At 53.5% G+C, this 19,431-nt stretch overlaps 9 protein-coding genes across 9 annotated transcripts; 6 read left to right on the top strand and 3 right to left on the bottom strand.

Annotated features, from left to right (window-relative positions):
- Positions 1-597: 597 nt before the first annotated feature.
- On the top strand, positions 598-1,966 carry MYCGRDRAFT_108814 (uncharacterized protein; the record flags this gene model as incomplete). Its single annotated transcript, XM_003854196.1, has 2 exons — positions 598-1,481; positions 1,534-1,966. 2 exons carry the CDS (start codon positions 622-624, stop codon positions 1,964-1,966), a joined length of 1,293 nt encoding a protein of 430 aa, XP_003854244.1.
- A 39-nt stretch (positions 1,967-2,005) lies between these two features.
- Positions 2,006-2,417, top strand: MYCGRDRAFT_103903 (uncharacterized protein; the record flags this gene model as incomplete). The annotated part of the gene is made up of 1 exon (XM_003854197.1): positions 2,006-2,417. One exon carries the CDS (start codon positions 2,075-2,077, stop codon positions 2,297-2,299), a length of 225 nt encoding a protein of 74 aa, XP_003854245.1.
- A 172-nt stretch (positions 2,418-2,589) lies between these two features.
- Positions 2,590-3,120, top strand: MYCGRDRAFT_92032 (uncharacterized protein; the record flags this gene model as incomplete). Its single annotated transcript, XM_003854198.1, has 1 exon — positions 2,590-3,120. One exon carries the CDS (start codon positions 2,590-2,592, stop codon positions 3,118-3,120), a length of 531 nt encoding a protein of 176 aa, XP_003854246.1.
- Positions 3,121-6,127: 3,007 nt separating this feature from the next.
- Positions 6,128-6,691, top strand: MYCGRDRAFT_39186 (uncharacterized protein; the record flags this gene model as incomplete). The annotated part of the gene is made up of 2 exons (XM_003854199.1): positions 6,128-6,274; positions 6,344-6,691. The coding sequence occupies 2 exons, from the start codon at positions 6,128-6,130 to the stop codon at positions 6,689-6,691; spliced, it is 495 nt and encodes a 164-aa protein (XP_003854247.1).
- Positions 6,692-9,649: 2,958 nt separating this feature from the next.
- On the top strand, positions 9,650-11,160 carry MYCGRDRAFT_108813 (uncharacterized protein; the record flags this gene model as incomplete). Its single annotated transcript, XM_003854200.1, has 3 exons — positions 9,650-10,133; positions 10,189-10,857; positions 10,917-11,160. The coding sequence occupies 3 exons, from the start codon at positions 9,745-9,747 to the stop codon at positions 11,158-11,160; spliced, it is 1,302 nt and encodes a 433-aa protein (XP_003854248.1).
- A 1,406-nt stretch (positions 11,161-12,566) lies between these two features.
- On the bottom strand, positions 12,567-13,160 carry MYCGRDRAFT_92029 (uncharacterized protein; the record flags this gene model as incomplete). The annotated part of the gene is made up of 3 exons (XM_003853983.1): positions 12,567-12,776; positions 12,834-13,007; positions 13,074-13,160. The coding sequence occupies 3 exons, from the start codon at positions 13,158-13,160 to the stop codon at positions 12,567-12,569; spliced, it is 471 nt and encodes a 156-aa protein (XP_003854031.1).
- Positions 13,161-14,890: 1,730 nt separating this feature from the next.
- MYCGRDRAFT_99699 (uncharacterized protein) lies at positions 14,891-16,167 on the bottom strand (the record flags this gene model as incomplete). Its single annotated transcript, XM_003853982.1, has 2 exons — positions 14,891-15,431; positions 15,485-16,167. The coding sequence occupies 2 exons, from the start codon at positions 16,033-16,035 to the stop codon at positions 14,891-14,893; spliced, it is 1,092 nt and encodes a 363-aa protein (XP_003854030.1).
- A 121-nt stretch (positions 16,168-16,288) lies between these two features.
- MYCGRDRAFT_70334 (uncharacterized protein) lies at positions 16,289-17,872 on the top strand (the record flags this gene model as incomplete). The annotated part of the gene is made up of 2 exons (XM_003854201.1): positions 16,289-17,045; positions 17,097-17,872. 2 exons carry the CDS (start codon positions 16,703-16,705, stop codon positions 17,870-17,872), a joined length of 1,119 nt encoding a protein of 372 aa, XP_003854249.1.
- A 218-nt stretch (positions 17,873-18,090) lies between these two features.
- MYCGRDRAFT_17373 (uncharacterized protein) lies at positions 18,091-18,729 on the bottom strand (the record flags this gene model as incomplete). Its single annotated transcript, XM_003853981.1, has 2 exons — positions 18,091-18,392; positions 18,456-18,729. Coding segments are annotated over 2 exons (576 nt in total), but the record flags the coding sequence as incomplete, so codon positions are not given.
- Positions 18,730-19,431: the final 702 nt, after the last annotated feature.

Here is a 19,431-nt window from a genome sequence, read left to right as displayed (position 1 = left end):
CGATCACGAGCTCGAAAGCGATGATAAGATTGTTGTAAGCATCGGAAGAACTTCGATATATGGTGATGGTGATGACCAGGGACGGACTTCCTTCCAGTGACGGGAGTCAACTTGTATCTCATCAGCACCGAGGAGCCTGCCTGCAACGCGGGCTCGTTGATCACGCCGACCAGTTTCTGACGATGGCGTCTCCCGCGAGGAGGGAGAAAGCGGATTCCTCCTCATCAACGGCTCGATTTGAGCACGCTTCATACACTTCGATGTACAGAAAGAGGTTTGGCAGACCCAAAGTCTCGCGATGAGTCTGTTTGGAGTTCGATAGTGTTGTGCAGCGTACAGATTCGGAACGGAAGGATGAATCTCGCATAAAGCAGCTGCAGCTCGTACCTGATTATGTAAGGTCGTTCCGCGTGGAAATTCCGACTTCTAGACCCGGCACTTGAAAAACTCAGAATCACCGTCCTCGATATCTGACGACTCGGATTACATATCGAGAAAAGCTAGCGGCGGCGTAGTCTCTCCGTCGGGCAAACATTCCACCATGGCAGCCCTGATCGATATATATCGTGCTAGAGGCAAAGGACGACCTCACTATCCCAGCAGTTCTCCTACAAGCCCACCATGACCGACAGCAAGCAACAAACCTCCAAGGCCTTCCGGCAATTCAGCCTGCCCAATGGCAGCGTTCTCAAGAATCGCATTGCCAAGGCAGCAATGCAAGAAGGCATGGCAAACGTCGCGATTCATAATCAGCCCTCAGACGCTATTGTACGACTATACGAAGCATGGGGTACAGGCGGCTCTGGTCTGATCCTCAGTGGTCACGTTATGCTCGATCCGACGGCACTTTCCTCTCCCGGTGATATTCTTCTCGCAGAAGACTCCGGCGCATTTGACGAACAACTCTGGCGACGATGGATTGCCACGACACAGAAGGACGGTGCGCAATTCTGGTTCCAGGTCAACCATCCTGGCCGGCAGGTCCAGAAAGGCTCGGGCTTCCCAACGTATGCTCCATCTGAGGTGGCGTTGAACATGGGAGCCATGAGCAGCGCGTTCGAGAAGCCGAGGGCTATGACAGAGGAGCACATTCAGGACATCATTCGACGATTCACCTGGACCGCCCGCAAAGCAGAGGAGCTCGGCGCATCTGGAGTGGAGATTCATGCCGCTCACGGATATCTGATCTCGCAATTTCTGAACCCGAATTCGAACAAGCGAACGGACCAGTGGGGAGGCTCATTGGAGAATCGATCACGATTGCTGTTCGAAGTGGTCAAGGCTGTGCGCAGGGAGACATCAGAAAAATTTGGCGTCTCGGTGAAGATCAACTCCTCGGACTTTCAGAAGGGTGGCTTCACTACAGAAGAACTTCTGTGGGTCGTTGAGCAGCTTAACACGATGGGCCTTGACTTCTTGGAGCTCTCCGGAGGATCGTACGAGCAGCCAGCCATGTCCGGGTTCAAAGGCAAAGCGGCGAGGTATGTTCAAGTGCTGAATGTGCTCACCACAGACATCACTAACCCAACCTAGCACCATCGCCCGCGAAGCATACTTTCTCGAAGCCGCACAGGAGCTCCAAGCCACGGCGAAAATGCCTCTGATGGTCACGGGCGGAATCTCACACCTCTCCACCCTCGAAACCGTGGTCAACTCCTCCGACAACATCATCGCGGGCGTCGGCTCCGCGCTAGGCTACATACCCGACCTGCCCAACCGCTGGCAACGAGGCGAGGATCCCGCGCCGCAAGTCAAACCCGCCTCATGGCTTCCGCGGCCGCTTCAGGCGGTTTCGAAGATCATGGCTGTGAGGTATAACATGAACAGAGTCGGAGAAGACAAGAAGCCGTGGTTAAACGTGTGGCCTGCCTTTGGCTTGATCATGTGTCAGATTGCGGAGTTGAAGCACATGAAGCTGTACAAGCAGTGGGCTGCTTCTTTGATGAAGAGCGAGAAGGGCCAATAGATGGCGTTCGAGAGTAATATCTAATACCCTGGTAGCAGCAACATCATCTTTCGCCAGTTGCCTAATTCACGAGCGGAATCTCCGGATTGTGTTGATCAGTTGGAGACGATGCAAGATCTTCGTCGACACCTGATGGATCAAGCTCGAATTGACGCGGTCTGTCAAATGCCGACGACTACTTGCATGATCAGCTGGCGGACGACATTCACATGTGTCACAAATTGGAAGCACTTCACATGCACCACCGCTTGCTTCAAGAGGACCATTCGTCTTGAACATCAAGATGCACCGGAGATGACCTTCCCGCCGAGCCGCAAGTCAACAATGAAGTGAAAAGAAGTCCAGGCTTATTGTCCGACGATTCGAGGAATTTCATTGTCCGCGTCACTTTCGCATTGTCAGAAACGCCATTCACTGGTATCATTGTCCGACACAAAACACCTTTCTTCCCATTGTGCGTCGTAATTCCTCTCTCCTCTTCTTATATGTCTTCAAATCTCCCAGCTACCAAGTCCTCTCCTTCATCATCTCCCTCAAGACCAACCAACCTAACCTCAAACTTCAACTCCGACTCGACTTTTGCTCTGGCTAGCAAGTCACACACACACACACACACAAACAAGATGCATCACCGTCACCACAACCGCGGCCTCTTCCGCAAGATCTCCTCGCGTGATGCAGACGAGCCCATGACCACCAGCACCTCTACCTCAGTCCGCTACAACACCGTCACCGTCATGGACGCTACTCCAACTCCCTCCACTAGCCAGCGCTCCACTACAGACAACGACGAGCTCCCAACCATGGCAACGATCAAGACTGCTTCGACCTCCACCTCCTCCACCAAAGATGAGAACGACAGCAACGAGAAAAATGACTACCCCTACCCAACCAAGGCTTTCTCCAACAAAGTCGCCTCCAGCAGCAGCAGCAGCGGAAGCGCCAGCAAGCCCACCGAAACCACGATTTCCACGGCAAAACTCAACAAGCTCAACACCGATCACCGTAACATGGCGATTGCACTGAGTATGTTTGCGCTGTTCGTCACGGGTGCGTTTGCGCTTTGGTTGTGGTTGTGTGTGAGGAAGCGTAAGGGGAAGAAGGCGGGTGGGAAAGGAGGGAGGAAGTGGTTTGGTACGAAGAGTGCTGTTTGAGGGACTTCGGCAATCTTGACGAAGTCTGAGACTGCGATTGTATTGGGCTCGAAGGTTTGAGATCATGGGGAAGGCTTTTGGGTTTTCTTTGGTATTGTTCTAACAGCATGGACCTGCGGGTTCAAGGCGTAGACAGCGTTTGGTATCGAGCTTTCGGCAGTGCATCAAAGGAGACATCTTGGGAGACAACAGCATAAATCACAAAACAGACAGACATACTACAATGGACTCACAAACTACAATCAGATTCACACTTCGCTTCTCATCTACGTTTACATTGTCATAACCTGTCAGATCCTGGCGTCTACGGCCATGCTGCCCCTTTTCCACCGAGCCGAGACAGTGCGGACATTGGCATCCTCTACCTCCGTGCTTCCGCTCAACCTGCACCGTCCAAGCCAACCGAGCGAAATCTGTACAGTGAAGAATGCGCGAGGTCTTGAGGAGTTTGGCATCGAACTCCGTTTCATAATGACAACACGTTCCTGTGGATAATGTGTTCCCTGTCATCGCTTACATTTGACTAGACGAAGTGCACATGGGCAGCTTGGAGCGTGCAGTTTGAGCGGAAGCATGGAGGTACCTCGACTGCTACATTGTCTTCGAAAGTCTTTGTTCCCGAGCATGGATTGCTATTCACGACCTTTGTGAGATTGTGTATGAAAGGCATTGTGTCTCAATCAAAAGACCTCCACAATGCCTTTCACAACCTAACAAAGGGCACCTGTTCCGCAGCATATACATAAGATCAGCATGTCCAACAATCTCATACGATACTCTCCATCTTGCATTGACTTCCCAGCGAACTCTTGCACCCTCACATCAACCCTCAGCCCACACAGCCCCTTTCCAAACCCCACAAGAAGAGTTGACCTCTCAAAATGGGTGCCACCGACCCCGCCGCTCGCCACGGCGTCCGCAACTCAGTCATCGGTCTCGTCAGCATCGCCGCCGCCGTCGTCTTCATCCTGCTCCTCAGCATGTTCCTGCAACGCCGTAAGAACAACCGCTTCAACCCTCCTCTGCCCGTCAATTCACCTCCGCTGTCTGCCTGGGGCAAAGTGAAGGAGTTTTGGTCGGGTGCTAACAGAGAGGTCGTGGTGGTGAAGAGTGATGTGGAGAGCCAGATGAAGGGTAAGCAGGTGGTGAGTGGAGTGACGGTGCCGGCGCCGACGTTTCTTGTGACGAGGCCGACTACGATGGGCGTGCCGACTCCGGGTCCGGGACCGAAGGTGGGTAAGAGGTTTTATGCTTCTTTGCAGGTGGTGAAGGAGGGAGAGTGATGGTGAGGTACCGTAGGTCGTGGTCGGTTGCTGGTTGATCGATCCAATGGCGAAACAATCGAAAGTTCGCTTTTCAAAACGGCGTTTCCTCGTCAAGTCACTTCCAAGTTGTCCATGTAGTTGATAAGCGCATTCACGTCCGCGCAGCTTCTTTTCCATGCTCCTGCCTTTTCTCAGCAATATAGACAGACGTTCAACATTCCTCTTTCTCTGCACACCGGGCACAGTCTCAGTTCCGCGCACGACAAACACAACCCACACTGGTCAATCATGGATCTCACTAGTAGGCTACGCGGGTATGCTTGTCATCGCTTCGCAGTCTCATTCCTTTCACTGACATCTGAACTAGGTTCTGGGAATCTGGCAAGTTCTCCGACTTCACAATCAAATGTGGTCCGCACGAATTCCAGGTCCACAAGGTCGTCATCTCCGCGAGGTCCCCGTATTTCGAAGCCGCATGCTCGAGCAACTCTTTCAAAGAGGGCGAATCCGCAATGATTGAACTCGCATCGGACAAAGACGATCCGTCGTGTGACGATCCCGAAGCAGTGAAGAGCATGATCGCATGGTTCTACCACGACGACTATGAGGTGGAGAAGCTTGATCGTCCTCCATCCAGAAGTACGACGCCGTCCAAGGATGATGGAAATGCGCTCGCGCACGCCAGAGTGTTTGCTGTGTCCGTGAAGTACGACGTAAGTGATGAAAGGCGGCTCATTCATGCACTTACAATCATTCAGCGACTGACCACATGCCCAGGTACCAAGTCTGCGAACCATAGCTGTCCGCAAGTTTCGACGGGCTATGAAGGTCTACCCGGAACATGCGAGCGTTGCGGCAGCGATCACTGTCGCTTTCACTACTACACCGGACGATGTTCGAGAGTTGCGCGATATTGTGTCCGAATTGCTCGTTACCAGGAAGACTTTGCTCAGCAGAGAAGACGTCGGCACCGCCGTTAATGACGTTCCGGGATTGGCACTCGACTTGGCTCGCAGGCTCCAGTCCAAGCTTGAGACTGAGAAGAAGAAGGAATGGCACGCCGAGTGTCTCAGTTGCGGCAATACAGAGACCGAGGACATCAAGTGCCTTCGCTGTGGGCTCTATGGCGACGTCGGTGCGGTGAGACCTTGATTTAAAAGATCACTGAAGTGGCTGCGAGCTCCTTGTCAGGATTTATGATTAGAGAAACAATGAGAGGTTTGCTTCACAAACTTATTTGCTCTTCCTCGTCGCCATGTTCTCCATTTTCAGTGATTCTGAGCATAATCGCAGCGCGCTCCTGCCGAATGCGGTTAGTCAGCTACTGGCCTCGTGAGCAGGTTCCAAGACAGCGTTTGCGGGATGAACATCTCAGCTCTGTCTGAAATCTCTGTCTCTCGCTTCGACACCAACGTCCAGTCTGCGATCAAAATCGGACAGACTGCCACGATGTCTCCGGAAGAATGCCTCAAGAAGGGGCTGTGTGAGTATGATGCGCCTTGCTTGAATCGACTTCAATTCACTGACCATTGGACAGCTTGTACAGACTCGGCACTTTCACCGACTTCACCATCAAATACGGCTCTTGTGTGGCCGGCGTGCACAAGGCAATAATCTGCGCGCAGTCAGAATACTTCAAGATCGCTTGCGACAGCAACAGCTTCAAGGAGGGAAGAACAAATACGATCACACTTGATACCTCGGACGATCCAGCGAGTGATGATCCAGAGGCCGTGGGCAAAATGATCCACTACTTCTACTTCCTCGACTATGAGGTCGGCAAGCGTGGTGCTGGCCTCGAGACTCCTGCTGTCGCAGCAGACCTAGTATCCGAAGACGACCACGCACTCGCCCATGCCAAGATCTTCGCGGTGGCAGAGAAGTACCAAGTAAGGAGCCCTATCTGGAGTTTCCGACAGTGTTCGAGTAACTGAGTCTGAGGCTAATGATACTGCCAGGTACCAGGATTGAAAGAGCTGGCGGTCGGGAAATTCAAGGCCGCCATGGAGGTCCACGAGAAGCATCCCGACTTCGCAGAGGTTGTCACCACTGTGTTCGCCACCACGCCAGAGACCGTCCGAGACTTGCGCGACATCGTATCGACGAGACTAACGACCAATCCCAATTTGCTAGACAGCAAGGACATTGAGAGCGCAGTCAACAGCGTGAGCGGATTGACATTTGAGCTGCTCCGTCAAGCCCACAAGGCGACAGCGGCGCTAAAAATGTCACGGACAAACTGGGGTCCTCCAACGACGTGCTACAGATGTCTTCGATTTGCGAAACGGTGCGGGACCTGTAAATAGAGGATGCTGCACTCGGTTTGGCGGGCGATGCTTACGCGATCCGGACAATTGTTAGCTCAGTTGTTGAGGTAGCCGGCCATGATCTAGGAGCGTTGGCATATTTCTGCGAACAGTCAGGCCCGCGCGGATGCACTGATGCATTGGTGTTTCGGTGATGGAAAAGGCCATGCTTGGCCGGCGGGAGGATGAAATTCGTTCCATAGCACTAGCCATGATTTCAGCACGGTGCACCATTGCGAAGGATACACACGACTCGTCCGCTGCCGAGCTCTGTTGAGCAGATGATTCGACGTCCAGATTTGTTCACTCCCAATTCTGAATGCACAGCTTGCTTCATTGTCCCCGATCGATGACCAGAATATTGACCGCGAAATTAGCACGTGCAAGACTCCTTGTAATTCACTCGCAACTGACCTTGCATGTGCAGCGTTCGTCCGTAGTGCACAGACCGCATCGCCGTTTGCTGCATGAACATTGTGAGACACCATCGGACCTCTCACCTCTTCGCTCGATCATCGCGACATCCTCTCCCAATCCATGACAAATACCACAACCATGGCAAATCCATCCACCATGACTCCAGAAGATGGCCTCAAGATCGGCCTGGCGAAGTATACTCTTCTCATCACTTCGCCATCGCCAGACCACTGACCTTCATTCCAGCCTCTTCAAGTCTGGAGACTTCTCCGACTTCACCATCAAATGTGGACCATACCACTTTGAAGTCCACAAGGCGGTCATCTGCGCTCAGTCAGAGTTCTTCAAGGCTGCGTGTAAAACGAACAGCTTCAAGGAAGGGAGGGAGAATACCATTACTCTCGACACCTCCGACAAGGACGATCCGAGCTGCGATGATCCAGAAGCGATCAAGCAGCTAGTTCACTTTTTCTATTTTCTCGACTATCAAGTGCCGTCTGTCTTCAAGCCAGTCGAGCCAATCCCAAAGCCCGGCACAGGCAGTCTACCGTCACTCAGGGTCCGCAAGAGACCGAGGACTAGCATATTCTCCTCTACATTCAAGCTTGCGGAGCCGGCGGGCGATGGCAACATGCTCGCGCACGCAAAGATCTTCGCAGCGGCGGTGAAGTACCTTGTAAGTCGCTACTGAGCACTGCTCCAGGGGCGGCATTTGAATGGATCGCTAACGAACCTGGTAGGTCTCTCCGCTCCAAACCATGGCGGCCGCCAAGTTCAAGACTGCAGTCGCATCGAACTCATCTAGCGGACTTTTCGCAGAGACCATCACGGCAGTTTATGCTACCACGTCAGTCGATGTTCGAGAGTTGCGCGATATCATCGAGGAGACTCTTATGGAGAACAAGTCATTATTAGCCAGAACGGACGTCGAGACGGCGATTGATAATGCGAGCGGATTGTCTATCGCATTACTCCGCAAGGCTTTTCCGCAAGCTGCATCATCTCCTGTGGCAACTGGGAAGATTTGCGGATGTGGGAGCTTCAGGAAGAGAACGATTGGCCGGCATCAGTACTGCGAGTGGTGCAATCACTGTTTTCTGCCCGATTGAACGTCGCTGGAGGCGAGATCCGAGCGCGCGAACACAAGCAATCCGAACTCTCAACGGGCGTTTGGAAGTCATGGCGTTATTTCGAGTACGCTTGGTCGCTCGCGGAGCTGACAGCGAGGCTGGCCCAGACCCGGTGAGTATGCGGATCATTGGGAGGATCATTGTCTTGAGCAGCGATTGATGTCTTCACGACTGTAGCCAGATCGGGCCAAAAAGGAGAGCACAGAGCGTTCCTCTGAATAGAGCAACCCACTAGCATTGAGCGAGCTTTGTGTCTATTGCCGAAAGGTTCATCGTACCCGGTAGATGAAGAACAATACTTGATTCGACGAGCAAGCATAGCAAATAGCGATTTCGACCGAAACGTTGCAGTTGCAGGATCTCCAGTGAAAACAGAGACTTATGGGCCAGCCAGGGACGAACCGGGACAGATCTTTTGCACATCCGATTTCTGGTATTGGTGAGAGCGTTGAGTGCGGCCCATTTGTGGAGCAAGCAGAACGGGCACGCTTTTCATCGTCCACGTACCAGGTACACGCAGTGCAAGGACTGGGTTTCGATACCACCCCAGCCGATTCACGGCATTCGGCGGCTCCTTGACGACGACATTCCCGCTGTTTGCCCAGCTTTCATCAGAAGCGGTTGGGAGGTGAGGTGGGACTTCGCTGACATGTGAAAGTGTGTGAAGCATGTGAAGTGGGTAAAGTGGGCCAAGCCACCGCCAACCGGGTGCCTCGATCTTCACATCCGCCCTAAAAGTTCGCCGCGATCTCAGGCAGCATTTTGGGGCGAGTTGTGCCGAATCGCTCGTATCTGGTCCTGGTACCGTGACGTCCTCGTGCGAGAATCTTTCCTTGTGTAGTTAATGCGTTCGGTCGGCCTCGTGTCGGTGATGGAAAGTCCCTCACGGAGAGCACGCAAAAGCGAGAATAGAAGTGCGCACAATCGAGACTCTTGCCTCGCTCCGCAAGACCCTTTCACATGCGACATGCACCTGTCCTTGAAGTGAAACCGGGAAGATGCCAGCGGGACTGTCTGTGGACCCCTTGAACCTGCTTCGCCTTGTCTCCTTTTGCCTCGCCCAATTAATTCACTTCAGCCTCTCACACGCCGTTGCGGCTTCAAACTCTCTTTCATGCCACAGGGGCTGATAAACGGGGAGATTCGGTTTCTGGAAGAGATAAGATTTTCAGGTACGGCGGCGGCAGCGACGGACGGCATCCTCCCCGTTGCTTCGAACGTTTTGGTACGTTCGGGTCTGCCGGGAGGTGCGATCCACCAGTGACGACGTGCGCTGACTGGAACTTGAGACGGCGGGATCTCGCTTTCTGACTTGTTCGCTCTGTGCTGTGCTGTCACTTTCTCTTGTCACAATCTCTCGTGCCTGTACTTCGTACTGCCGTGCCTGTGCGTCGCATGCGCTGTCCAGTTCGGTGTCCGTGTGTCGCCAACCCAATCCAACTAAGCCCCTGCCTTTCATCCACCATTCATGCGCCGGCATTACACGCGACTCTGCTTCTGACAATAATGTCGCTCCCTTCTCCTCCCACCACCGCCTCCACCGATCCACCACTCTCTCCGCTCTCCGCATCCGCATCGACCTCGCAACCACCTCGCCGTGCGAAAAGTCCGCCACTTGCATTCGAGAAGACGCCAAACGACTCCCTTTACGCTCCGATCTTCCCAAATCGACGTCGCGAAAGTCCATCCGGGTCGCCTGCCAACATGGGTTTCGCCAGCCCTCCCACACCCGGCGAGCGCGACCTCCAGGTGATCGTGGATCGTCAGGCCAATGCTTTTGAGAAGATGTATGAGGCATTCCAAGCCGAAAGAGATGTTTGGAAATTGGAGAAACAGCGACTCCATGGCAGGATTGCGGCATTGGAACAATTGCTTAAGAGCAGTGATCATTGGAGGTGAGTTGGATTTGATGCGCACATCGACAGGACTGGCACTGACACTCTGCTATAGCCCTGCGAAGTCGCCAATCACCACGCCTGGTGGTGACATATCCTCTCCTCAATCGCGCGCCTTACACGGCGGAATCACATTACCTACCATCGCGGAAGACGAGAACATACCTCCACTAGCGGAACGTCGTGAATGCGCTCCGAAGTCAATAGAACTCACACCACCTCCAGCACTGAGCAAGCGGACCAGTGCAGTGACCTACAAAGACGCCGATGGGTTTCAAGTGGAGGAGATTCCTGCCTCAGAGACACATCAATCGGGCCGTCTCTCACCACCACCGCCGAACAACCGCACTCATGCTGGACACACACCAATACGGATACCTCGGAGACCCACGCCACCGCCGGCCGGCTTGTCTTTGGATGATGTGGAGGATACACCAACGAGGACCAATACACATATCAACACTCTACTGTCTCAGACGAAAGAGGAGGACGAAGACGTTGCGTTAAAGGGACCGCTGAACATGCCTGAGCTACCACACCAGGCAGATGGATCGAACTTCACTTTGGAGATGCTCTCCAAGAAATTGGAGCAAATAGTAAAGGACCCAGAAGGCCAAAGCAGTAGACCGATGGTGTTCGCACAACCCAGTCCAGGCCTCGCATCGCCTGCAAACGAGCCTGCCGATCGAGAGAGTCAGACCATCAGTCCGCGCTCGAAATCGAAGTACGTTCCAGCGGACTCAAAGTCCTCATCTTGATACGTACTTACACTTCCTCCCCTAGACTCGGTGAAACTCCTCTCGCGCCGGCTAGCACTCTCATCGACCAGCCACCTACCACCACCGAATCGCCAGCAACCATCGCCTCACCCGACAAGGGAGGTGTCATGTCTCCGCAAGAGATTCACGAAGCCAAAATCCACAACGACTTCGAACAAGGCGGAATCCGATTGAAGAAGAAATCAAGCACGAACTTTGGCACGCCGTTTGGGACGATTGGAGGGTTTCCGGGGAGGAAGACATCGTAGGCGAAGGCGATGATAGAGCATTGACATTCATTTGCATTTTTCATATTGTAAAGGAGCATGGCGAGCAAGCGAGCGAAAATTTGGGACAGGGACGGAAGAAGAGATACCCACAAGGAAAGAAAGGTACAGCGAAGCGCACAACCGCATTTGCAAAGAGCATGGAATAGAGCGCCCTGGATGGGCTGCAGAGTAGGCTAACTGCATTACTGTATATGCTTTCAAATGGAGAATCATTACAGTCTGACTATTTACATCACCAGTCGAGTAGACATGCGTCCCTGAGAATCAGCCGCAGTCGAGATCCAGCCATCGCATGAAATTCGGTATCAGCGTTGCATGTGAGCGATAAGCCTTCGAGCCTCTCCTTGCTTCACTTCACCTGTCAAAACGCCACGGCACGCGTACAGGCGCGTGTCAGAAGCTTGCATGCCTCAATCCCAGAATCTAGATCGTCAATGCATACTCTTGGTGATGGTGGGTGCGATCGTCCAGAAATGGGAGAAGAGAGGATAAGTACTACAGGCCACTCCCTTCGCTTCTGTTCTGCCTCGCGCATCTTCTTTCCGTTCGCTCGCGTCTCGAACCGACAAGTCAAACCCTCCTATAAAGCGATACCACCACCATGCGTCTCTCAACCACAGCAACCGTATCGCTCGCCGCCTTCGCCGTCCTCACGTCCAGCAAACCCATCCCCACTTCATTCAGCGAAGTCGAACGTCGCTGGGCTGATGGCGAGTCAGAAATAAGCCTCCCCTGCCCACATCTTCTTCACTTGAACTTCACCTCCTCCTCTCTTTCCGATCTCTCCGTCGTGGTCCATGGCGGCTAATGGACATCCACCCTTCCCACAGCGCGACATCCACCCCAACTTCTCCCACCGCGACATGACGCCCGCGTGGCCCATTCTCGACCACCGCACTTCTTCCTCGGACTTTCCGATCTTCTCGACGGCGACGGATGCGAGGACGTTGAGGGAAAGGGAGAGGGCGAAGAAGAAGAACGGATTGAGAGCGTTCGTGGAGCGGATGATTAAGGGAAGGGAAGTGAAGGAGGTTGATGAGGAGGAGGTTATGATCAGGCCGAGGAGGGAGGTGGGGAATTATTTGAGCGAATGAGATGAGAGGTGCGTCGTGGGTCGAGGTCGATTGTATGATCAATTGTTTGGTGGTATGTGTAAGTCAAGAAGAACGATGAATGCAAGTGGCAAACACCGACTGCAGTCAACCTCCAGCATCGTGATGAATCTCCAAAGTCGAACGCCAGAAAAACCAAATCGCCGGGGGGTATCTCTCAAAGCAAAAACCCTGCGCAGGACCATGTCAGTCCAATGGTATCACCAAACACCACCCACACCCACATACCGTCAAACGCCACGCTAAAGATCAACCCTCAGTCCGATAGGAGATTCAATTCCCATCGAAATCACCTTGCATCACCGCATCCACCCTCCCCAGCAATGTCCGTAGAGCATTCAGCTGTTTATTCACCTCCGTCACAGCGCTCAATTTCGACTGGAGTCGCTCACTCATGCGATCGTCTTCGATTCGGATTTCGCGGAGTCGGGTTTCGTTGGCTTGGACTTGGGCGGCGTTGAGGGCGTATTGTTTTTGTAGAGCCTGGATTTTTCGTTAGCATCGGCTTCGGGCTTGTGATGAAGTGGATAGCGGACATACTTGTAGCTTCTCGTGGCGCTCATCAGTAAAGGTGATGCTCATACTGCTGCCGGCCGTGCTGTAGACGCTGCTGCTTGCGGGTGATGATGGATGTGGGAAGTGGTCGCTCGTGGTGCTGTTGCTTGTGCTGTGCGCTCGAGGGGTTTGGTTGTCGATGCTGGTCTCGCTTGATTGCTGCGAATTTGGAAGTCAGTGAAGCTCTTGAACTTTCCTCCTCCTCATGCAACCTGCGCAACGCACCTGCAACATTCCCAATTCCAAGTGTCGCCGCTTCGCTGATCGCGCCATCCAGTCCGGCTGACGTGTTGTTGTGGTTGTTGTGGCCATCCTGGCGACCTTGTTCGAGGTGTAGGTGGGAAGCCCAGAGTGGTGTTTGTAGTGGATCCGACGGCCGTGTTGTACCAGTCGTTGTGATGCAGGTTCCCGTCGATCAGCGCCAGGCTGCTACTATCCAGCAAACAAGCTCGTGACAAAGTGATATTCAACCTGCCGCGATCATATGATAACCGTAACTGAAGGCCGGACTCGCGTTATTTCCAACAAGTTCTTTCGCGCGAAAGTTGTCCCGATTCCTTCAGATATGTGTGCGAATTTGAAATTTGTGTAGAATCAGACAAAAGAACTTCACCGCCAGAGAATTAGACCAACTCAAGACAAGTCTCAGCAAATGATTCTCCACTCTTGCAATCGTCTCGGCACCAACAGAAGCGAAGTGGAGGAGGAAGAGGATAAGAGAGAAGATAGGACCGCTCGCGCATCGCGCGGGATGCAACTCACCCATGGTCCCTACAAGTAGTGTTGTACACCGTCCGTCGCCGCCAGGCGCAAAACCAACGCACCCATGCCAATATGACGTCTCAGGATGCCAACCTGGAAGGTAGCTCCACAGCAGTGCGCGTGCTCTAGACCGACGAGATGGGTGTGGGTGACGGAAATGAGGTGAAAGGTCATTGGTAAGTGACCGTTTGAGATGCTCCGACCAAGGGAGAGCCCTGTACTAGTCTCGGTAAGGCGGGAGGTAGTCCACCACGCGAGCAAGGGTGATATGAGCCCCATTTTGCGACGGGATCTGCGATGGTGTCGCGGCGTGTCGTCAAGAGTTGGCGGGAGAGTGCTTAGTCAATGTAGCATATCGTGTTTGAGGACCGGGATATGGGCCCGTTGGACCTGCAAGGTAGTGGGCATCAACGAGGTGAGTGAGCCGCTGTTGCAGGTACGATGCTCCGACGAGATGCACGTGGCATACCGAGGTATCATGAAACGATGGAGAGGATGGCTGCAGTGTGTCGAGATCGAGATGAACAAGATTACATGATGAAGGAAGATGTTCCTGGGGGGAGATGGAGTTGACCAGAGGAGCCGCATCACTTGCCGAATGCGGGGCGTGCTCGAAGCGAAAAGCGCCCTACCAAAAAACCAAGGTAGTTCTAGCTTCGCTGCCATCGTTTCAGACTTCTCTCGAAACAGGTTCGTCGGCGCAAAAAGCAAGGTGCAGCCCCGCGCAATCGAAAGTCAAAAGAAAGAAATCTATCCTGAGCACCTGAGACTTGCGAGCACAGAAGGTTCGCCTCGTGCATCGAGACTTCTGGTAGGATTTCTTGATACACGAGGCGGACTGAGCTTCCCCAAAATACGAGAGTTCCGGTCAAACTTGCGCTAGCCAGAGGCCGCAAGATGAGCTGGGGAATGGTCAACCATTTTGATCTTCCACTTCCTTGTCGTCGTGCGCCTCGTCTCGGTGAAATCGTGGTCATACTGTGGTATCATCATAAACCTCAAGCTCCTGTACGGTCGCCTGCTCGCCGCTTGCGAGTCCCCGAAACGCCATTCCAACCATGCTGTTATGCAATCTTCGTGGCAATCGTAAATGTCGTCCTGATCCTTCACACCAAAAGCGAATCGTTGTGCTGTCCATTCTATCCCAAACCAAGAATAGCAATCGCGCCGCCCCACAGTCGCTTGACTTCCATCCATTCAGTCTCTGTCAGGTAACCGAACCCAGCAGAGAGCAACACCCAATCGAATACCAAGCTTGAGGCATGGGAACCCGAGCGTGCTCAGACACTCATGGTGAAGTCGTGCTCGATGCCTGGAGTGACCGAGGCCATGAATTTGAGGAAGACGACCAGGTATTGATCAACCCGGATTGCTGGCTCCTCTTGGGACTCCTCGGCCGGCAGTACCTCCCAGTCGCCCTCATTGTCCTTGTCTTTGCCCTTCGACGGCGAGGCAGTCTGATCCTTCTTGATGTTGAGAGCGGCGGTCTGGTCGACGAGTCCCTCCATACCGGTATTGGCTGCCTTTCCGCCGTGCTTGATTTTCTCGGTGCGAAGCTTGAGAGCCGCATCGGCGCGGTCGAGGAGCACTTTCATCACGCTGGCGTGCTTGCATGGGTGAACGGAGGCAGTCTTGATGGGCGGATCTGTGAAGTTGAAGTCCTCGAGGGTCACAGTCTTGTCCTTGTAGTCGCCAACAATGTCCTCCATCATGCTGATAGGCTGGAGAGGGTGGTTCGTGTTCGAGTCGTAGCCGGAGAGGTAGAGGCGTGGTGTGCGATAATATGGAGAATAGGTGATGTACAGCGTGTAGTTACGGAGGCTGTAAATGTGTTAGTAGGAGGTCTTTCCGTCGAGCACAAGAGATGTACTCACCCATCATTGCCGCCCTTCTTCCCAGCGCTGCTGTAATCGCGGATGATAGCTTCATCATCTTCCTCCTCATCCTCCATGTCCGGGATTTCCTCTTCCTCTTCAGCCACATCGAGCTTGCCATCATCACCGACGGTCCTAACATCGCTCACGAGAGAGGCGTCCCTCCGATCCTCACCACTGCTGTTGCCACCTGCCTTTAGCCAGCCATCGTCCGCATCGCCAACTTCTCCGCCCGTCTCTTTCAGCATATCGTGCACGAGCTGATCCTCGCCCGAGGCACTCCCAGCGAAGTCATCCGCCTTGATACGTTTACGGCATGGTACGCCGCGTGTGATGAGATACTGCTTGTCTTCGGGCAGATGGGCAACGCGCTGTGAGGGCGAGGCGGCGGGTTGCCAACTCCAGCTCGGGAACTTGAATGTGAGATAATCGCCGGCCTTGACGAACTCTTCCGGCGTGACCTGGCCGTTCTCGCGAAAGGTCGAGTTGTGAGAGATCGGAGCGAAGCGGTCGCGTAGCGGATCGATGAAGGTGTGGATGAGGTTCTGCATGGTGGTAGCTTTGCGTTGAAGCTGTCGGGGCTTTCGTGTGACTTGAGAGATCCAGTTCTAGTCGGTATGGTCCAAAGATGTCGTTGGAAGGGCAGGAGTACAGTCGAGGGTCGATCACGTTGTTGATGTCTTTGTTGTCGACGGAAGAGAGCTGTACGGTAGCCAGGTTAGTCACAAGGAGGGGTCCTGCGGGGTGGATCAGTCGGCACCTGACCGCCAACAACTTCATTCACTTCGCTCACGGCACCCATCATTTATGCATCGCCCTAAGTATTTGTATCAGGCCATGACGAGGTGTGATACCGTAGTGGTGCTGCCCTTGAGTCTTGCGCCATAGCTTTGGGAGGTCTTCATGACCAAGGCAGCAGCTGCTCGCTATGCTCCCGTCTCTGGTCGACGAGATTCTCTCCTTGTTGATTCCTGATTTGTATCGACTCGAGGATGAAAGGCTGAGCACTTGCTTCAGGCCAGGGACCATCGCCAAAGAGCACACGTCCGCTGCGGTGTTAATACCTTGAGCGTCTCTTTGCAGGACCGCAGACCCACATTGATCACGCCATCATCTTACACTCCATGCTGTTGGGGTTCTACGTGCTCCATTTGTCGACTGGAGTTCCACGATCTTGCTTCGGTCGAAGTCTGACCGTCGCCTTCGTTCTTCAAAGTCATGGCAGGCACGTCTCAGATTCCAGTGCTCGATCTATCATGGGCAGCAGACCCGGACAAGAAGCCCGCTTTGCTACAACAGTTACGATCCGCCTTGTTCGATGTCGGCTTCCTCTACATCACGAATCATGGTGTACAGCAGAGCACCATAACAGGCCTAACAGACCTGCTACCAGCTTTGTTTGCCCTGCCCAACGAAGAGAAGGCCGCGTTGAGCAAGCTCAATAGTCCGCACTTTTTGGGATACAGTGGCTTTGCTGAGGAGACCACGCTGGGCAAGCATGATCTGAGAGAGCAGTTCGATTTTGCTACGGAGCTTCCTGTCGTGTATGATGAGCCTGGAAGTTCCGGACACGCGCTTGACGTGGAGCCAACTGGGTGTCAAGACGGGCGAGACTTCACCAAGCTCTACTGGAGGCTGCGAGGAGGCAATCAATGGCCGGCGGAGAGCTCTCTACCAGGCTTCCAAGAAGCTTTCACCCAATACCACGACGCAGTTCAAGCGCTGTCGTACAGCTTCGTTCATCTCGTCGAGGAGGCCTTCTCCATTCCAGTCGGCACATTTGACCACTTCTTCGGTCGACTGCCTCCAGAGAACACTACGAGCACATTCGAACACCAAAGAAGATTCTTGCCACCCCAACATCGAATAAAGCTCCTTCGCTACCCACCCTCTCAGGGCAACGAAGGAGATCTGGGCGTGGGTGCCCACAAGGACTCCTCTGGCTGGCTGACCTTTCTCTATCAAGTCGGATCCGAGCCAGGTCTCGAAGTCCTCTCCGCTTCCGGTGACTGGATCGCAGCAACACCCATCCCAGGCTCTTTCGTTGTGAACTTCGGCAATGCTTTCGAAGCCGCTACCGAAGGCGCAGTCAAAGCTACGATACACAGAGTCATTGCACCGGGGCCAGAGAGCAATGTGCGGTACTCCATCCCTTTCTTTCAGGGTTTACCGCTGGACATGACTGTGTCGGAGGTGAGAGAGTACATTCCTGAGCATGTTCGGAGGTTGCGGAAGGATAGTGGGCAGGTGGAAGATGGGCTTTCGGCTTTTCTGGATCCGAGATGGGATTCGCTTGGTGAGAGTCAGTTGAGGAAGTGGATCAGAAGTCACAAAGACGTGGCGTTGAAGTGGTATGGGAAGGAAGTGGTGAATTACTACGCTAATTGACCACGGTTCGCCATAGTACCTGCATCCTCCGATCGCATTTTGCTTGATTCGTATCCTTAACCCACAAAAGGCGGACTCTGTCGGAGATCATCGCCGACTAGGTTCCTGTTACCATGATCACTCTCCATAAAAGCAGCCGAGCTTGTGTCTCGTCTGCTGTGAGCACTTGCGTTGTGCGCCACCCTGAAGCCATTGTTTCACTTGTTGGTCTTCAGCTTCAGCAGGTCAAATGCCAGCCCGTCGATGCTGCGGATCGTTGCTTCGACCTCCTTGCTCTGCAGCGACTTCGGGTTCTTCAAGATCGTCCGAGCAACGACTTCTCGCAGCTCTCGAACCTCGTCTGGTGTGGAGCTGTACACCTCCTCGATGACGCTGGGAAAGTCGTTGTGCGACCACTGGGTTTTGATGGTGTTCTGGAATTTGTCGACGGCGGCTCGCTTGAGAGCTGGAACGCCGTACTTGAGCGCAATGGCGAACACGCGAGCATGGCCGATCATGTCGTCGCTAGCGGTCCTCTTCACTTGCGGCTTACTGAGGACATGCCCGTTGCCGGAGTTGATGGTGAGCTTGATTTTCTTGCGACTGGGCATGCAAGGTTCCTCGAACTCGTAGTCCTGCAGGTAGAAGTAGTCGACCAAGATCTTTACCATTGCTGGGTCGTCGTGAGTGTCATCGGGCTGAGCGTGGTCGAATGGTCGAAGTTCAATGACGCCTTCGATGGACTCCTTGAAGCCTCCGCAAATCACGGCTTCAAAGTAGTCGGACTGAGCAGCGAGGATGATCTTGTGGACGTTGAAGACATGGGCGCCGCATATGATCTTGAAGTCGGACAGCTGACTGGAAGCCAGGTACCTGCTCTGATGGTCAGTGAATGTCGACGTAAGCAATGAGTTGGAGTGATGTACTTCGCAAGACCGCCAGCGAGACTTCCTTCGGTGATAGTCATCTTGATGAGTAGTGAAAGCGGGGTGCGAGTGATGGTGAGTTTGTTGAGAAGGCAGGAGGTGAGGAACGAGTTCGGTGTGAAAGCAGAGGGGTAGGATGTAAGATATACTTTTGATGCCAGCAATCGCCTCAGTTCTGACCTGGAGTGAATGAACTCCGGGTAAGCTTCGGGTGAGCACAGTGGGTGAAGATTGGTGTTTCAAGAGAGGCTGGACCACCTTGAGAGTGAATGGGACCTTGTCAGTAGTCGTAGCCAGACTCATCGAGCACATCGCTCATCTCTTTCAGGAGATCGTAAGCCAGGCCATCAATGTTCTCAATGGTGGCTCTGACAGCATCTCTATGCAGGAGTTCTCGATGGCGCAGCAACTGCACTGTGACGATATCGCGAAGCTCTCGCGCATCCTCTGGTGTCGATGTGTAGACTTCTGCTATCACTTCCTCAATTCCATAGTCGAAGATGCGATACTCAACAGCCTTCTTGAACTTTCTAAGTGCACCATTTTCGAAGCGAAGACACGTCATACTTGACTGCGATGGCGAAGACCTTGGCGTGCGAAAGCATGTCGATTTCCCGGGTGGAGGGTGACGGGCTGCGCTGTGATTGAAAATTT

This window comes from Zymoseptoria tritici, chromosome 3, assembly GCF_000219625.1.
Source record: "Zymoseptoria tritici IPO323 chromosome 3, whole genome shotgun sequence".
NCBI lineage: Eukaryota > Fungi > Ascomycota > Dothideomycetes > Mycosphaerellales > Mycosphaerellaceae > Zymoseptoria > Zymoseptoria tritici.
This window is presented reverse-complemented; position numbering and strand designations above follow the sequence as displayed.